This window comes from Budorcas taxicolor, chromosome 3, assembly GCF_023091745.1.
Source record: "Budorcas taxicolor isolate Tak-1 chromosome 3, Takin1.1, whole genome shotgun sequence".
In the NCBI taxonomy this organism is placed as follows: Eukaryota; Metazoa; Chordata; class Mammalia; order Artiodactyla; family Bovidae; genus Budorcas; species Budorcas taxicolor.
Window position 1 is genome coordinate 106374708 of NC_068912.1, and position 17924 is coordinate 106392631.

The window sequence follows — 17924 nt, forward strand, 5'->3', positions numbered from 1 at the left end:
GCACAGCAGATCCCAGTATATGCTACTGCACTTTATAACTTTTGAAGGAAGTCTTGTTCAAGATACAAAGAAAAGAGCTCCCTACAATTTAAGATCCATCAGTGTTCAGGTGTCAGAATGTAGTTCTGTTGTCAGGCACAGATAAATGGGTTAAAGGCAGAGCTAGTACTTTCTCTTGGAGAAGGCAATGGCAACCCACTCCAGTGTTCTTGCCTGGAGAATCCCAGGGACGGGGGACCCTGGTGGGCTGCCATCTATGGGGTCGCACAGAGTCGGACACGACTGAAGCGACTTAGCAGCAGTACTTTCTCTACGGCTCTGTTTATATGTTTTCTTGTGCTGTTTTACTGATTAATCATTTTCTTTTTGTTTGAAGATAGTTTATATCCTTGTTTGTTAAGTAACCTCAGTAGCTAAGAGCACAGAGGCTTCAGAGTGATAGTGACACTGAAGTTCCTGTCCATTCTCCTTCTGTTGTTGCAGTAGTATATAGATGGTAGTAATATAATGACCCTTCTATGGAATTTTCAGTGGGTAAAGAATCCACCTGCAATGCAGGAGACCCCACTTTGATTCCTGGGTCGGGAAGTTCCCTTGGAGAAGGGATAGGCTACCCACTCCAGGATTCTTCGGCTTCCCTGGTGGCTCAGATGGTAAAGAGTCCACCTGCAATGCGGGAGACCTGGGTTTGATCCCTGGGTTGGGATGATCCCCTGGAAGAGGGCATGGCAACCCACTCCAGTATTTTTGCCTCAAGAATCCCCATGGACAGAGGAGCCTGGCGGGCTACAGTCCATAGCCTTGCAAAGGGTCAGACACAACTGAGCAACTAAGCACAGACGAAAACTAAGTAGGTATTAACTCATTTAATTTATACAACAACCGTATAAGATAGATATTATTATCCTCATTTTACTGCTGAAGCATTAGGGCACAGAGATTTGTAAACTGACTACTCCAAGTACAAATAACTAGTAAGTGGCAGAGTTAGGAATTGATCTGAGGCAGCCTGGCGCCACGGTCCTCCCTCCTTACCATTATACTTTATTGTTGTACTTACTTGACACCCATCTAAGTAAAGGGAAATGTGAGATAAAAAACGTTCTTAACATCTTTGTGGGCTCTATGGAACTTATTATTTGTTCATTCAGTGCTCCCTGTAGAATCAGTGATTACAGAGAGAACATTTAATCTAAAGCATTCATCCCTATTTTCAAACTAGTATTTTCAGATCTGTTCTCCATCTGAGACCTTGCGTTTAGAAAAAGTACACTTGAACTTTTTAGTTGAATTGGCAGATCAAGAGCTTACAGACAGGATATTGCCTCTGAGTATTTAGACTGTATTTGCTGACCTCCTGAAGCAGTAATTTGGCACAGTGTTTCTGCTAAGAGTTCAACAGTATTAGGGGTTTTGACTTCAAAGTGTGTATATGTGTGTTTTATATATATCTTTGTAGATAGACCACTTCTCCACAAATGGAGCCAATCTTACACACATTCTGAAAATCTTTCAGAGCCATTTAAATCCAAAAAATATCTAAGCATTTGAAGTAGGACTATGTGCAACACAACATGTTACCTTTCTGAAGACTTGTGATAAACAGAGTAAATAAAGCAACCTGCCCTCTTTTAAAGGCTTGAAGTTCAGGCCAAAGAACCTCCAGTAAATCTTGCAGAGTTAGTTCTTATTTGGGCACCGATTTACATGTACTTTTTATCTTTAAGTCTGAGTTAGTAACCACTATTTTATTTTTTTAAAAAAAGTGTTCTGATTTCTTCTGCGTCTTTTGTCTTGGATTATGTGGATCTGGCTGTGCTCTGTTTAGAACACATTTCCTCTGGTGATTTGGGTCAGTCAAATGTTTGGCTGCAGCGAGCAGTAGATCATTATTTCTGCCCATGAGGTGTGCATCTTATGGAATACATGACTTTCACACTAATTTTCTTTCCCCTAGGTTTATGAAGGTCTCGACATCATCACGAATAAGGTTTCTGCCCAAGAGCAGAGGCTGTGCCAGCACCACATGATCAGCTTTGTGGATCCTCTCGTGACGAATTACACAGTGGTGGACTTCAGGAACAAAGCAACTGCTCTGATATCCTACGGGGAGACAGCAGCTAGGCTTGGTGGCTGCATGGCAGCCCAAGCCAAGAAAGAACTTTTCTTTGTGCTAACAGTTTCTCCTGAGCAGAGATACCCAAGACAGCAGTAGCATCCCCATCAAAACTCTTTGGATAGAAAAATACAGTGTCCTTGCTGCTGAATCTTGTCCTCAGACTGCGGGGTCAGCATCACTTAGGACCTTATAGAAGTGCTGGATTTGGGCCTCATTCTAGACCTACTGAATCAGACTCTGCATTTAACTAGAGTCCCAAGTGATTCCTAGGCGTATTAAAATTTGGAAAGTGCTGTTTTAGTGGAGAGAACACTGACTTAGGAACCAGAAAATCTGTGTCCTATTTTTAGAATTGCTTCTTTTGACTATATACATGTCATTTCATTGGGTAAAGCATTTAGCCACTGAGCTTGTTTCCCATCCTTTAAATAGGGATAAGAAATTAATTTAGAAATATAATGGGATTATAGTAGGAAAAAATAATTCTGGGTAACACCAAAGAAATTTTGGAAAAAAGAATAACGTGAGAGGACTGCCCTTACATTTTAATGTCCAAACTGCCTTTACTCTATGGACTACTGTATATTAAAACATATGGAAAAGTCATAATAATTGTCATAGCATGAAAATTATATAATACTAGACAAATTTATAGCACAGATAAGTAAAGCCAGATACAACTTGAAGTTGTATGTATGTATGTATGTATGTATGTATGAATGTATGTATGTATTTTATGATCAAGGTGGCATTTCAAAACAATGAAGAAATAATGCAGTAGAGAATAATTTTTCCTGGGGCAGTTAATTTTTTTTTTTAAGTGAAATCAGGTCCTTATTATATGTGACATAAGTTCCAGATGGATTTCAGAGTTAAATAAATGTCCTTTATTTTTTCAGTGAAACTTTAAAACAAATGAGATAACATGTAATTGAGTAGTTATGTGAGATTAGAGTAGGGAAGGACTTTGTAGATACAGTCTTTAAAAAAAAATTTTTTTTAATTCAATTTTTTCTTTTTTATTGTGTTAAAATGTACATAAAATTTACCATTTATAAGTGTACAGTTCAGTGGTCTTAAGTATATTCACACTGAGCAGCTGTCACTACCATCTATGCCAATAATAGTCTTTTTTTTTTTTTTTTTTTAAGGAAAATAGCTAGATTTGGATATATTCTTGTATTACAAGAATACTGGCTTCCCTGGTAGCTCAGACAGTAAAGAATCTACTTGCAATGCAGGAGACCCAGGATCAATCCCTGGGTTGGGACGATCCCCCTGGAGAAGGAAATGGCAACCCACTTCAGTATTCTTGCCTAGAGAATTCCATGAAGAGAGGAACCTGGAGGGCTATAGTCCCTGGGTCACAAAGAGTCGGATGTGACTGGGTGACTTAACACTAGCCATTGGAGAAGGCGATGGCACCCCACTCCAGTACTCTTGCCTGGAAAATCCCATGGATGGAGGAGCCTGATAGGCTGCAGTCCACGGGGTTGCAAAGAGTCAGACACGACCGAGCGACTTCCCTTTCACTTTTCACTTTCATGCATTGGAGAAGGAAATGGCAACCCACTCCAGTGTTCTTGCCTGGAGAGTCCCAGGGACGGGGGAGCCTGGTGGGCTGCCGTCTATGGGGTCGCACAGAGTCAGACACAACTGAAGTGACTTAGCAGCAGCAGCCACTGGTAAGAGTGTATTTCAACTACTTCAGTTCCTAGGTTTCTATCCTAAAGAAACCTTGCCACAAGTATACCAGGAGATAAGTGATAGATCTCATTTTAACAACATTATTGCTCTTAACAGCAAAAACATATAAATACCCAAGTTCCTACTTAGAGAAGAATATATAAAATGTGCCTTGTTCATTTAAGTACTATATCACAGTGAAAGTGATGAAGTTGTAGTTCCATGCATTATGGAGGAAGAATCTTACACTTAATTAAAGGGGGGCATACAATTTGTTTCTCTTTTTTAAAAAAGGACATATTTCTTATAATCTTTGACTGGTAACATCTTTCTGCCCACCCTACCCCAACCTCTTGTAGAGGGTTTCTGATAGAAAAGAGGTCATCTATCTCTGTGCCTACAGAGGGGCTGGCAAGGGGAAGAAGTGTATAAATGAGTCTTTATCTGGGTTGAAAGTCTCTTTATCAGTTACCCTCAGAAGCACAGTTCCTCTTAAAGTAGATATTATCTGTTTAACAGAGATTGTAAAGAGAAGAATTCCAAGTAGCAGGGGTATGAGAACAATAATGACTAAAGTAAATTGAGTGCTTACTCAGTAGAAAAAAGTATTTCAGGCATTGTCTTAGGGGTTTTATTTGCATTGCCACATGTAATGCTCATAAGAACTCAGGAGAATTTTATAGGTGAGAAAGCTGAAGCATAGACAGCTTGAATGACTTGCCGAGTGTTGGAGCTGGTAATTGAAATCTGCTTGTCTTTACATCTGTGCTTCCCAGGTCATCTGGTAGAGTTTCAAGCGTGAAATATATACTACTAGCCCAGAATGGTGGAGACTGACCGAGTCTAAGAACCACAGCTTAGAGAAACCAGCTCATAATTTGCCTTAGAAGGCAAAACCACATAATGGATGTCATTTTCATGGCTTCCTGAGCAGCTGGCACTTGGTGCTGTGAGAGTTCTTTAGGCTTGTGCTTGTTAAGCTGATTTGGAATACTAAGCAAGCTTTGAATTTGAGCAGCAAGGCTTAGAAAGTTCTAGAACTGGAAGGAATTACCATCATGCATCTGTCTCTGGATTATGCAAGTCCCTCCAGAACTGATAGGAAATGATTCTGAGAACTCATGAGAAACACTGAAGACTAGTATCAAAAATATGATGAATGTGGTTTCTTACTAATCCCCTACTTCCACGTGAGTCAGCATTTTCTTCTTGATATTAAATATTTTGATGTCTTTCTTAACGTTCACATTGAAGATATATTTGCCCGAGATAAAATTCCTATTGTCGTGGGAGGAACCAATTATTACATCGAATCTCTGCTCTGGAAAGTTCTCGTCAATGCTAAGGTATGTTTAGTTCCCTTGTAGTTCAATGAGGAAATGGGTTCTTCTCTCTTGCCAGCTGATTTTAGTGGGAGGAAAGTTGACTCTTGCCTATTTTTTATACTCAGCAACTGTACTAATTTTCCTACCTAATATTCTGAAGCAAGTGCCATTTCCATATGTGAAGTGTGCTCCTCTAGGCTGGCCTAAGGGCAGGGGCTGTATGTTGGAAAGATTCTTCTCTGTGGATTAGTTAGCATCGCCATGTAAGTTAACAGGACGTTAGTCTGATTCAGCATTTCCCGGCTGTAACAATCTGTATGTCAGGGAGATACCTGACATCAGCGTTTTCTACAGAGGTGCTATTGCATAGGGTGGGATTTGCAAACTATTCAGTATAATGTGCTGGAAATTCTGGTCCATTATTGGATCACACTTACTGAGAAGCTAGACTCCTAGATGTGTTAATATAGATGTATTAGTCAGGGTAGCTCGTACTTCTGACAAGGAAGCAGTGTACCTCAGTACTTCCCTAGACAGTAGATCCTCTTTCTCTTTATTTGCTGTGGCCTCATAGCACTACCGTGGTGTGTTGGAATTTTCTGTTTATGATCTCTCACTATATGGCAAGACCTTCTGATTGATCTCAGTTGTGTTCCTAACACTTAACCAAAGTGCCTGGCACATACAGTGTATCAGTGTTTGTTGAATTGTTTAATTAAATTTACCTCTAAACCTTCATTTGATAGCCGCAGGAGATGGGCACTGAAAAAGTGATCGACCGAAAAGGCGAGCTTGAAAAGGAGGATGGCCATGTTCTCCACAAACGCCTAAGCCAGGTTGACCCGGAAATGGCTGCCAAGCTGCACCCACATGACAAGCGCAAAGTGGCCAGGTAAGAAAGCTGGAGCCACTGACCCAAAGCCCTTTGAGAGGTAGAGAGCAGTCAGTTCTTCAGGGTGCCTGGGTGGCAAGACAGGTTTGGTAATAGCATTTAGTGGAGATTGATGTGTTCTAGCGCAGCAGGTTCAGTTCAGTTCAGTTCGGTCGCTCAGTCATGTCCGACTCTTTGCGACCCCATGCCACGCCAGGCCTCCCTGTCCATCACCAACTCCCGGAGTTCACTCAGACTCGCGTCCATCGAGTCAGTGATGCCATACAGCCATCTCATCCTCTGTCGTCCCCTTCTCCTCCTGCCCCCAATCCCTCCCAGCATCAGAGTCTTTTCCAATGAGTCAGCTCTTCGCATGAGGTGGCCTAAGTACTGGAGTTTCAGCTTTACCATCATTCCTTCCAAAGAACTCCCAGGGTTGATCTCTTTCAGAATGGACTGGTCGGATCTCCTTGCAGTCCAAGGGACTCTCAAGAGTCTTCTCCAACACCACAGTTCAAAAGCATCAATTCTTCGGTGCTCAGCCTTCTTCACAGTCCAACTCTCACATCCATCCATGACCACAGGAAAAACCATAGCCTTGACTAGACGGACCTTAGTCAGCAAAGTAATGTCTCTGCTTTTAAATATACTATTTTGGTTGGTCATAACTTTTCTTCCAAGGAGTAAGTGTCTTTTAATTTCATGGCTGCAGTCACCATCTGCAGTGATTTTGGAGCCCCAAAATATAAAGTTTCCACTGCTTCCCCATCTATTTGCCATGAAGTGATGGGACCAGATGCCATGATCTTAGTTTTCTGAATGTTGAGCTTTAAGCCAACTTTTTCACTCTCCGTTTTCACTTTTATCAAGAGGCTTTTTAGTTCCTCTTCACTTTCTGCCATAAGGGTAGTGTCATCTGCATATCTGAGGTTATTGATATTTCTCCCGGCAATCTTGATTCCAGCTTGTGTTTCTTCCAGCCTGGTGTTTCTCATGATGTACTCTGCATATAAGTTAAATAAGCAGGGTGACAATATACAGCCTTGATGTACTCCTTTTCCTATTTGGAACCAGTCTGTTGTTCCATGTCCAGTTCTTAACTGTTGCTTCCTGACCTGCATACAGATTTCTCAAGAGGCAGGTCAGGTGGTCTGGTTTCCCATCTCTTGAAGAATTTTCCACAGTTGATTGTGATCCACACAGTCAAAGGCTTTGGCATAGTCAATAAAGCAGAAATAGATGTTTTTCTGGAACTCTCTTGCTTTTTTAGGAGGCCCTAATTATTGCCTTAGTCCAATTCCCTCAACGAATAGTTGCACCCTACTTTGTTGTTACATTTAAAATTCGCAATACAAGGTAGTTGTTCCCTAAGGCCTGTGTACTCTTGCTTTGTTTTCTTCCTTTGCTTGTATAACAGTTTTCATATAAATTTTTTCTGGCACGCAGCAGTGGCTGAGTTCTGCCCCAGCACACTGCCCATTGGGAGGCAGGTTTTAATTTTATTTTTTTCCATAACTTTATTTATTTATTTATTTTGGAGGTAAGTTTTATAAATTGTCTTATTGATCAGCTCACCTTACCTAACACTTGGAGGCTTTCTTGAAGGGGAGAGAGAGATGATCTTAGTTCATTAACCATGTTTTCTCAGGTTATTTTGAAATTGAAACCTCATGTGTTGGTGTGTTTTTCTCCCTCCCTCACTAGTATTAGATGGTTTATTTTTTCCTCCATAAATATGCATCTTCATTGGCTCCATATTCTGTTCACTTCTGACCACATCTTCATTTTATCAGTTATTATACCTACTTTTTTCCTTCCAGTTTTCTTGATATATAATTGACATACAGCACTGTATAAGTTTAAAGTGTACAGCGTAATGATTATTTTTACATACATCATTACATTATTACCACGATAAGTTTAGTGTACTTATATAGATAGAAAATAAAAGAGAAGAATAATTTTCTTGTTATGAGAACTTTTAGGCCAGCCTCTCAACTTTCATTTATAGCTTACAGCAGTGTTAGTTTTATTTACCATGTGGTGCATTGCGTGCCTTCTGCTTGTTTATCTGTAGCTGGAAGCTGGTATCTTTTGGCTAACTTCATTCAGTTCCCCCTTCTCCCACCCCAGCCTCTGGTGACCACACATCTGATTTCTTTTTCTCTTGTTTTGAAGTTTTATTGATCTGGAACACTGTGTTGATTCCTAGTGCATATCATAGTGATCTGATTTCTCTATACATTACAGTGTGATCACCTCTCAGGTGTGTTTTTATGCAGTGCTGGAGGTGACACCATATCTGGCAGAGCAGAGGCTGTAATGAGGATCTACTATATGGATGTTCATACACTTTAAATGTTGTAGCAACGTTTGGTATTGATAGGGGTTGTGAAATATTCCACTCAAATAAGTGTTCTAGATCAGTGTTTCTTAAGCCTTCTCCACTGTCTACTCTGCCCTTGAAGCTTTTTTAGAACACTTTTTCTCTTGTTGTAACTCCCTCCCTCCCCTCCTTGAAGATTTTGGTTATGGTTACCCTTTGGAAGGCTGCTCATGATCATGATGTCTAAGTGTTTTTTGCCCCTTGAGGTCAGTATCACCCTGTTAATAGTGCATATTCTAGATAAATGAAGTATTTTCAAGTATCCAAACATTTTATTGTAAACATTTTAATAGAATTCTTCCAAATTTTTTTGGAAAACTCAGGGATTTGAGTTTTTATATTGTTTTATGGTATGATTATCTGTTCCTTTTATTAATCAATTCTTATCATTTCTCTTTGTTTTGCTACTTCTAAAATAGTAATGAGTTGAGAATATATTGTAGTAAGAACAATAGGTTTGGAGCAGGAGTTCTAGAGTCTCTAAAAGAAGATCCAAGGACCTTTTTCATCTTTCTTTTTGTTTGAGGCTGTATATTCTAACCTCCAGATAAGTAGGATATCTATTACTACTTTTTTTCCCTTGTAAGTCCTCTTTTGAGAGACTGGTGATGGGGAAAGATGAGGGGTTTCTACTCTTGTGTTAAGGTTTCAGGAAGTAGAATTAGATCAGGAAGGGATAGATCACTTTCAAGCTGGTAAGTTGCAATCACCCAGAGTGGTAGAGTATAAATTTGAGAGTTAAATTACCTAGTGCTGCATAACATAGTAGATACTAACAGAGTGGATGGTGGCTTAAGTATGTGAATTCTTTCTTCAGTGATCTTTGTGTGTGTAGTAGAGTACTGAATTAGTCTGAAGCATTCTTCATTAATTTTAGACATATTTAAAAAGAAAATCGATGAGCTGGTTATACAGCATACTTTTGCACTGTGGGAAAGGCATTCCAGCGAGACTAGACTTGTTGGCTTATAACAAGGTGTCCCAGCAAGCTTTTACTGCTTTCTTGAAAGTGAATATGTCCTATTCTGTTTGTGTAGAAGAAACCCGTTGTTTCTGAACCTAAAGATTTCAGAGAATTTTATGTATGTTTAGAAGGGTAGTTTTATTTCTTTTAAGTTTTCTTTATAACTCTTTTCTGAGTAGCTATAGGATTGCCATAGAACACCAGACCTTCATGTGTTCAGGGGCTTAAACGGTGAAAATGACAATGAGGCATTCTATAATAAATAGCCTCTCTCCTGTTTTACTTGAGAATTAATATTTCCTAATGGTTTTATGGATCTGCCTACGCTACTCTTTCAAATGACTTAGGAGCCTGCAAGTGTTTGAGGAAATGGGGATCTCTCATAGTGAATTTCTTCATCGTCAACATGCGGAGGAAGGCGGTGGTCCCCTTGGAGGCCCTCTGAAGTTCCCTAACCCATGCATCCTCTGGCTTCATGCGGAACAGACAGGTAAAAGTCCTTTAGTATCCCAGAGTCCATCTGAGATAAAACTTATAGTAATACATTGCTGTATATAAATGTTTAGAGTAAGTCAGCTATACCTCAATAAAACGTTGTTTTGAAAAAACATGTTCTTAGTGGCATATGAATGGCTCATAATAAGTGCTAAGCAAGTGTTCACTATTAATTTTATTATTATTACCAAAGGCACAGTGTCATTTCCCTGGGTACCAGTCTGGAAAGCAGGTAAAGGTATTCCTGGCATTAGTGTATGATACCAAGGATGAGATAAGATGGGATGGGAAAGGGGCTGCTATCCAGAGAAGATCCAAAGGAGAAAGAGAAGGCTCCTGTGGAAGGAGGTCTGACTCTTTGAACTGGCTAGTGCTTTCTCCTTATATGATAAGATGATGTGCCTCATTCTTGCTGTTTTTATTGAATTGCAGAGTTTGTGACTGAATATAATGATGAATTATTAGATAATCTTTGGACTCTGAACTTCTTCTTCCATTTGAACAAATTCTCTTCTTTGTGGCAGCTTATGCATTCATCATGTATAGTACGCACCTTCGGCAGGCTTGCTGGTTGATGAGTTAATTTGATTCAAGTTCTAGATGAGCGCTTGGATAAGAGGGTGGATAACATGCTTGCTGCTGGTCTCTTGGATGAACTAAGAGATTTTCACAAACGCTATAATGAGAAGAAAGTTGCAGAAAATAGGTGAGAATTTGGCTGTTACTTTCACCTGCTCTTCATTCCTTGCTTGTGGTCGAAAGACCATAAACACAATACTGGCTTTGGATCTACTTGCTTATTAGCCTTTGTCCTTGGCATTGGCCGCGCTTGTGGGAAGGAGGGTTGGTGTACTTGTTACAGTTGCAGTTTTCTAATCTCACCAACATTCCCAGGAGTTAATTTTCAATGGAAATAACGTGGGAGCTGATTGGGGGGTTAGAGGAAGGATTTCAGAGAGGTGCTGACTGCTCAGGATCTCAGTTTCTCCATCTGTGAGATGAAATGGTTCAGCTCATTTCCAGGGCCCTCTAGCGCTCAGATGCAATGGCTTATCTGCTGATGCTCTCTTGTTCCCAGCCAGGACTATCAGCATGGTATCTTCCAATCAATTGGCTTCAAGGAATTTCATGAGTACCTGATCACTGAAGGAAAATGCGCACCAGAGATTAGAAACCAGCTTCTAAAGAAAGGTGTGAATTCTCCATCTAACCTAGCCTTGGAGTGTCCAGCTGGTATGGTCTGAGAAAGAACTGAGGCTGAAAGAGTCCCAAATGGCCTTCAGCTCAGAATGGAGATTTTCACGGAGCAAGGATCCACCAGTGTGCTGATGCAGCTAGTTTTCTCCGATGCCAGGCTGGCTGGACCTTCCTTGCGGCAGAGTGAGAAGTGCTTAGAGGTTCTTATACCTGCTTTGTCTTTCAGGCATTGAGGCTCTGAAACAAGTGACTAAGAGATATGCTCGGAAGCAAAACCGATGGGTTAAAAACCGTTTTTTGAGCAGTAAGTCTCCTTGTTTTCCTTACACTCTGGGTCTGCTTTCAATGGAACGTCGGCATTCTCAGCTCACCCAGAAAGTAAACTTTAGTTTCTGGATCTGACCTGGGGGGTGTTGCATAAGTGATTATCCAGGGGTATTTTCTTTTGATACCTCAGAAAACACTACTTCCTGAGGAAGAATCTACCTTATGCCTTGAACACCTGAGTACCATCTGCAAGCTAGTAAGAGCAAGGTAGCAATATTTTCTTAGTAGAGTTGGTGTTTGGGGTTGATCTTAGCTTCAAATTTTATAGCTGAAGAACAATTAGATGTCTGTAGGAACGCTTTCCTAATTAAAATGGTTTTGGGGCCAGATAAGTAGTATAAAAAGACAAAGCCTTTACCAATTCTCCTAGCATTACTTTTGTGTTCAGATACGTGGTGTTTCAAGCTGCTGCACCTCTTCAGTTGAATGGTGCTTTTAAGGAAAAGGGAAGGAAATTCTCATTCACTGGACCCTGTACTATATCCTTAGCACTAAATTGGGTGTAATACATTTATTACTGGGATTTCAAGGTGGGCATTTTCCTTTTCTTTCTGAGGATAAGTAAATAGAGGCTTAGAGAAGTTAAATAACATGCTCAAAATCCCCTTGCTAATAAGCAGTAGAGTACTGGCTGCAGGCCTGACTCCAAAGTCCACACTCAGCTGTACACCCACTGTACTTGTTTCCTTCAGCTATACCTTTAGCTGGATAGAATTAGTATTGGGCCTTGGGTCAGGAATGGTGTGGTCACGAGCTAAAATATTAATTTAAGGGAGGTTAAGCATAAATGAAACCTTGTTTTTATCTTTTGGGCACTTTTAACATATGCTTTTGAATCAACTCCTATTCACCTTTGCCATTGAATTTCTGCTTTCAGTTAGTTACAGGTAAGTACAGCCGAGGCCTCCCCTCCTCCCCAGTGCCTCTAAACAGAAACGCCTTCGTCTGTGGTGTTTGACGGATCGCTATATCAGTTCTCATTCTCTGCCAGCATTCTCCATGCAGTTCTACTTAACCTTGCTTTCTCTGCACCTCCTTCTAGATAGAAGTCTTTTTGTCAGCCGAAACTGAAGTTCACTACTACAGATTTCTAACACAGCCTCTTTTCTTACCAGACCTAACAATTAGCCTGTAACAAAAGATGGGGTTTTGAGGGGTAATGATTTGGAACTTCTTCCTTTGGTAAAGCCACAGTAACCCCCCATCTCTGAGTCACTCTGGGTTGATGGCACAGTGCATCGTATGCTCGTTCCTCATTCGTGTGTGTGCCCACACAGCGTTGGTGCTGGAGTGAAAGGCACAGCTGCCCTGTAAATCAGGAACCGCGTGTGATTGGCCAGGGGCTGGTCTGCTGGGATATGGTCTGGCAGAAAGCCAGAGGGACTTCCCCACCCCAGCTTGGCCTTGGACCTGAGCCAGAAATAGCAGCTGGGAGCCGAGAACTTGTTGAAAGGTGCTGAGACAGGGCACAGAAGCCCAACAAAGGACTCAGAAGGGAAAGGAAAATATAGAGTGGCCTGGAAACAGGTGCAGAGCTTAGCCACGGCCAGGTGTGCTGGGGATGCTGCCTGCGCCCTCCCAGTCTCACCTTTCTGTGTGGTGGCAGGTGCAGCCCAGTCCAGTTTATGAAGAATCTTATTTGTGGTTGGCACAGTCAAAAGGCCAGCACCTGCCAGCCGTTGGCATTCCGAGGACTTTGATGTTTTTGTCCATGGGGTGATGGTCTTTGCCTTTAGGCAACTGACTTAACCTAGATGTGGAAGACAATTTAGTGTGTCCACAGACTGAGGAAGCCAGCAGCAGAGACTAAACACGGTTGGCTCAGTTGGATGAAATGCCTGTAGCTGTACATTTGGCTACCTCCGGTCTTACCTCCATTCAGAAGTAATTCACCATAGGGTATTTCTTGAATACTGCTCTGGATCTGTTTCTTAGAAACAGGGCGCAACTACTTCAGTTCCAAGGCTTTTTTCTAATTTTCAGATTCAGCAGCTCCCTGGCTGATACTCTGCTGTTGCCAGCCCGTGATTATCAGTATGGTATTAATGAGTTTTGTGAGTGCCAGACTGCTGAAGGGAAATACACAAACCTGAGATTAGTGTCTGTTTCTAAAGAAAGCTGTGAACTCTCTTGCCACAGAGTGACATCACCAGCAGATGATATGGACCTTAGAACAGGTGTTCATTTCAAGCTGCTAATTTCCCCCTATAACATGCTGTCTTTTTTATTGCAGCCCATACAGTGGCCACTGGGGTGTTACTGTGTGCTGTTTTCCTGAGTGATCTGGAAGATCCCACACCTGAGACTCTAGATCATACAGCTAGACATGTTGGCTCCAGACCCATCAACCTTCTCAGTCTTTCTTGGACTGTGTGTAGTTGTTTGGTTTGTGTTACTGATTAAAAGAAGTGGCATGGTCAGAATGTTTATTCCTTTGGCCCCATATCTTTCCCTTGAGGATTTTGGAGTCCTGGGGGCAGAGTAGATTGGGTCTTGGAAGCTGACCTCTCACAACTTTTCTTTGTCATCATTAGGACCTGGTACCAGTGTCCCCCCAGTATATGGCTTAGAAGTATCTGATGTCTCGAAGTGGGAGGAGTCTGTTCTTGAACCTGCGCTTGAAATTGTTCAAAGTTTCATCCAGGTAATTATTAATCATGGTCCCATCTATTGTCTGATTTTCAGAGAGCTTTGTGTAGCTGACACCTTTGTTGCTATGCTGGGGAATGAAGCATTCTTTTCCATGGAATAGAGCAGAAGGGCTGGCTGCTTTTAGATCCCTGGAGGCTGTGTTTCTGCTTTCACATTCAGAAAGGTTGTTGTTAAATCTGTTCACAGCCCACCTGCTCTCTGGGATGAAAAAAAGGAATCTTGGGAAAATCCCACTCCTCTTAATATCAGAGAATGATATCCAGATCTCTTTGAACAAATGCTTCTTCCCCATCCCTGTCTTGTTCTTTCAGGGCCACAAACCTGCAGCCACTCCAGTAAAGATGCCAAGCAGTGAAACTGAGAACAAGAGAAGTTATCATATGTGTGAGCTCTGTGATCGGATCATCATTGGGGACCGTGAATGGGCAGGTGAGAGTCTGGGGTCGAACACAGAGAAATCTGCAAGGGCGGGTCACACTGACTTCATGAAATTTAAGGGCTTTGGTAGCTTGAATGCTGGAGTCTGCTTGTTTGTAAAAAGATAGCCAGATTCCTCTAATAGCCTGTGTTCAGATTTCATGGAGGCCTTCTCAAACGGGAGAGTTGTCTCTGTATTCTGAATTTCAAAGGAAGATCGTATGCCCTGTAGCTTTGCCTAGAGTAGATATTTTATACTGAGAGGTTGGCAGTTAACTTTCCAGAGCTCCTATGACTTTTGTAATCCTCCCTTAGAGGAGTTTCATGGCCTCTCATGTTTAGACCTCAGTGAAGGTGAAGTAGGATTTGAAGGGAAGCCAGGCAACTCACCGAAGAGACCAAAGGGGCAGAAACAGCTAGGGGGAGGGGGGACAGGAAGTGCAGTTACTCCTCCTGAGTACATTCTTCAAAAGTGGTATCTCCAGTAATTTTTAAGGTAATGTGTTGAAAAGCTGTTGGTCACATAAACTGTGATGAAAAGTGTTAAGGGGAACTGTGTGGAAGCAAGACTGTCAGATACTCAGAAAGACAGTGGTGAAAGGGTGCTCTTCTTCATAAGGTGCTTCCAAACAACCCAGGATTGGCCTGCCCCAAGGTTCTAGTTCCTTGTTTCAGAATCTAGGTCTGTCTTTGCCGCAGAGTCAGCTGCATTGCGGTTCTCTTTCGGATTTCTACAGTCACCCAGCAAAGGCCAAAAGCGCCTTAGCTGCCAAGCCTTGGATTTATGTGGTATTCAGAAACTTGTTTAAAGCTCACTCCTTTTACGCACAAGTAGGACTTGTATTTTACCCAGTGACTGGAATCCTCCCGTTCAGAGGACTGCTTTGCATGGTTGGGATTCTCACAGAAGTAGATTTTTCTCCCCATACCAACCAATAGAACTATGAGTTCTGTTAACTGTTAACGCTGGCAAAATGAACTGCATTGTCAGAGTCTGGGGATGGCTGTGATTGCCCAGGCAGCACAAGAAGCCTCGATTATCGTTGGTTCATAATGATGAAAGGGGAAGGGAAAGAGAGTGCCTGGTTGTTTTTTCTAAAGGAAACTTAGTGGTTCGATTTGTCGAATGTCCTTCAGGGATTGCCATAGAGAAGCAACATTTGTGAGCCTTTGTGAGTGGAGCTTGTGTGAGCCTTCTATAGTGCCATCTGTCAAGTCCTTGCTCCCATCTCCTGCTGCCGTGGGGAGTCAGTCCAGAGATCATTTTTTGCCTTAGGCTCTAGCTGGAGACAAAAGCTGACTTTTCCCCTCAAGTAAATTTTCCTTGACTTCTAACCTCTTCCTTTCCTACTTTGCTTCTGAATCCCTAAAAATGATGTTTTGAGTAAGTGTAAAAGAGAGTTTAATCTCGTTTTCTGTCCTTTTAGGTATTTCCAAATAAGATTTCCGTGAAAAAGAGCAGGCTAGTAAAAAGGAACTTCTTTGAGGTACAAGCTGAGAACTGCCTTTGGGGTGAGAGGTCAGAAATTGATATCAGCCAAGAGTAGCTTTTTACTGCTTCTGTGACCCCTTGAAAGGGACCATTGGAAGAATATTCGCTGTGATCTCTGTGCATTGTGTGCTGGAGAATGTGAGTGTCTGGGTTAGCCATTCAAATGGCTTGTCTGACACAGGCAGAGGGTTGTCACACCAGGAGGGGCAGCCTGAGCGAGCTGGTAAGAAGTGAGAAGACAGCTCAGGGTACCGTAGGCCTACAATACAGACAAGAATTTGGATTTCTAACTTTTGAGCCACATGGGTTGAAATGTATTCATAACAGGCAGCCTCATATGGGAAAATCGAGTCTAGAGCCCTATTCTGGAAAATTGAATCTCTTTTTGAGCTATAGCTAAGCCAAAGAGCTTACCTGCTGTGTGACCTTGGACAAGATATAAGACCTCCATGAACTTTGGTCTCCTGTATAAAATGAGCTGAATAATACTGTCCCGCAAGATTGTTGTGCAGGTTAGTGATAGAAAGCACCCAGCAGATAGACATGGTTTGTGGTTTATAGCTCACTCTAGTTTGCTAGCTAGCTGGGCATATGACTTATTCTTCTTTTAAAAATGCCAAACAGCTATACCAGTACATGTGTTGATCCTGTTATTGTTAGAGACAAGAATTGTATGGTTAATTTTGTATGCTACCAGAATTAATTAATTGTAGAAAATCCTAATTCGTTTGTTTTGTCTTAGCACATATGAAATCCAAGTCCCACTTGCACCAACTGAAGAAAAGAAGAAGGCTGGACTCAGATGCCGTCACCACCGTAGAAAGTCAGAGTGTTTCCCCAGACCATGACAAAGAGCTTAAAGAAAAGGAATCTCTTGGGCAGAATGATAAAGAGCTGAAAGCCAGCTTTTGAGGGACTTGTCCAGTGACCTTTGCGAAGGTGGCAAGAGTCCAGTTCTTTCATTCAGTGCTGTGGCTTTAAAGTCTCACGTTCTCTGCCCTGGAAACAGTAGGTCTTCTTAGCTCCTTGTGTGGCTGATGTGTCTGGTCTGGTAATGATGAGTTCGGGAAAGGAGGTTTTTTTTTCTTTTAATCTTTAGAGGTTCTATTTTTAAAAGAGGCACAGATTGCACTTTTTAACATTTGATCTTCTTGGTGATAACTACTGGAATTCACTGTTTCCCTTTAAAAAATGTTTTATGTCCTTGACTCTGGCTGTAAATACCTAATTTCCAGACACTTTTATAGCTGACTGAGTTATTGTGAGCCACAGTTCCGGAGTTCTGGATGGGAGTGAATGGCAGGAAAGGGATGAGCCCCAGTGAGATAACCAAGTGAACCAAACCAGTTTCAGGAATTTCGTGAAGAAGCAGAGAATCAGACTGAGGTGGTTGGGACTTAAAATCTGAAGACTTTGACATTTGTTGAGCTCCTCCTGTGTGATAATCACTGGTATATTCCTATTGAGTTAGGAATCTATTTTTATTAAAAGTTAAATAAAGAAAAAGTTTTTAGGAGCCTCTCTAGTGCTTAAACAGGTGTATATGTGATGTTTAACTTATATCATGTGCTTTGTTTTCAACATGAGAACTTTTTCTCAAAGTCAACATTCTTAATATGTCTATTTATTCAGCAGATGTTTATTGAGCACTTAATTGTATTCCTGGAAAACATCTGGAAAGGGTCTTTTTGTTTGTTTGTTTGGCATGCGGGATCCTAGTTCCCCAAACGGATCTGTCCCATGCCCACTGCAGTGAAAGTGTTGAGTCTTAACCACTGGATGGCCAGGGAAGTCCCAGGAGGACTCTTTTTTAATTGGAGATTTGTTATTTCCAGTTGAAGCTCTCTTACTGGAGTGATCTGAGCCACCAGCCATATATGAATGTAACATAAAACTAAGCATTTTTAAGTTCACAGTTCAGCAGCATTTATATTGTGCAACCAGAACTTTTTCATCATCCCAAACAAACTCTGTACCTATTAAGCAGTAACTA

General features: G+C 41.5%; 1 protein-coding gene across 1 annotated transcript in view; it reads left to right on the plus strand.

Annotated features, from left to right (window-relative positions):
- The window catches only part of TRIT1 (tRNA isopentenyltransferase 1), a 42282-nt gene extending 24857 nt beyond the window's left edge, over positions 1-17425 (plus strand). Inside the window, exons 2-11 of the mRNA XM_052637675.1 lie at positions 1958-2098; positions 5053-5151; positions 5877-6022; positions 9699-9841; positions 10441-10552; positions 10925-11037; positions 11270-11347; positions 13905-14014; positions 14334-14451; positions 16674-17425. Coding sequence (XP_052493635.1) covers positions 1958-2098; positions 5053-5151; positions 5877-6022; positions 9699-9841; positions 10441-10552; positions 10925-11037; positions 11270-11347; positions 13905-14014; positions 14334-14451; positions 16674-16843 — 1230 coding nt within the window. The 3' untranslated portion in view covers positions 16844-17425. The remainder of the gene's footprint in view (positions 1-1957; positions 2099-5052; positions 5152-5876; positions 6023-9698; positions 9842-10440; positions 10553-10924; positions 11038-11269; positions 11348-13904; positions 14015-14333; positions 14452-16673) is intronic.
- Positions 17426-17924: the final 499 nt, after the last annotated feature.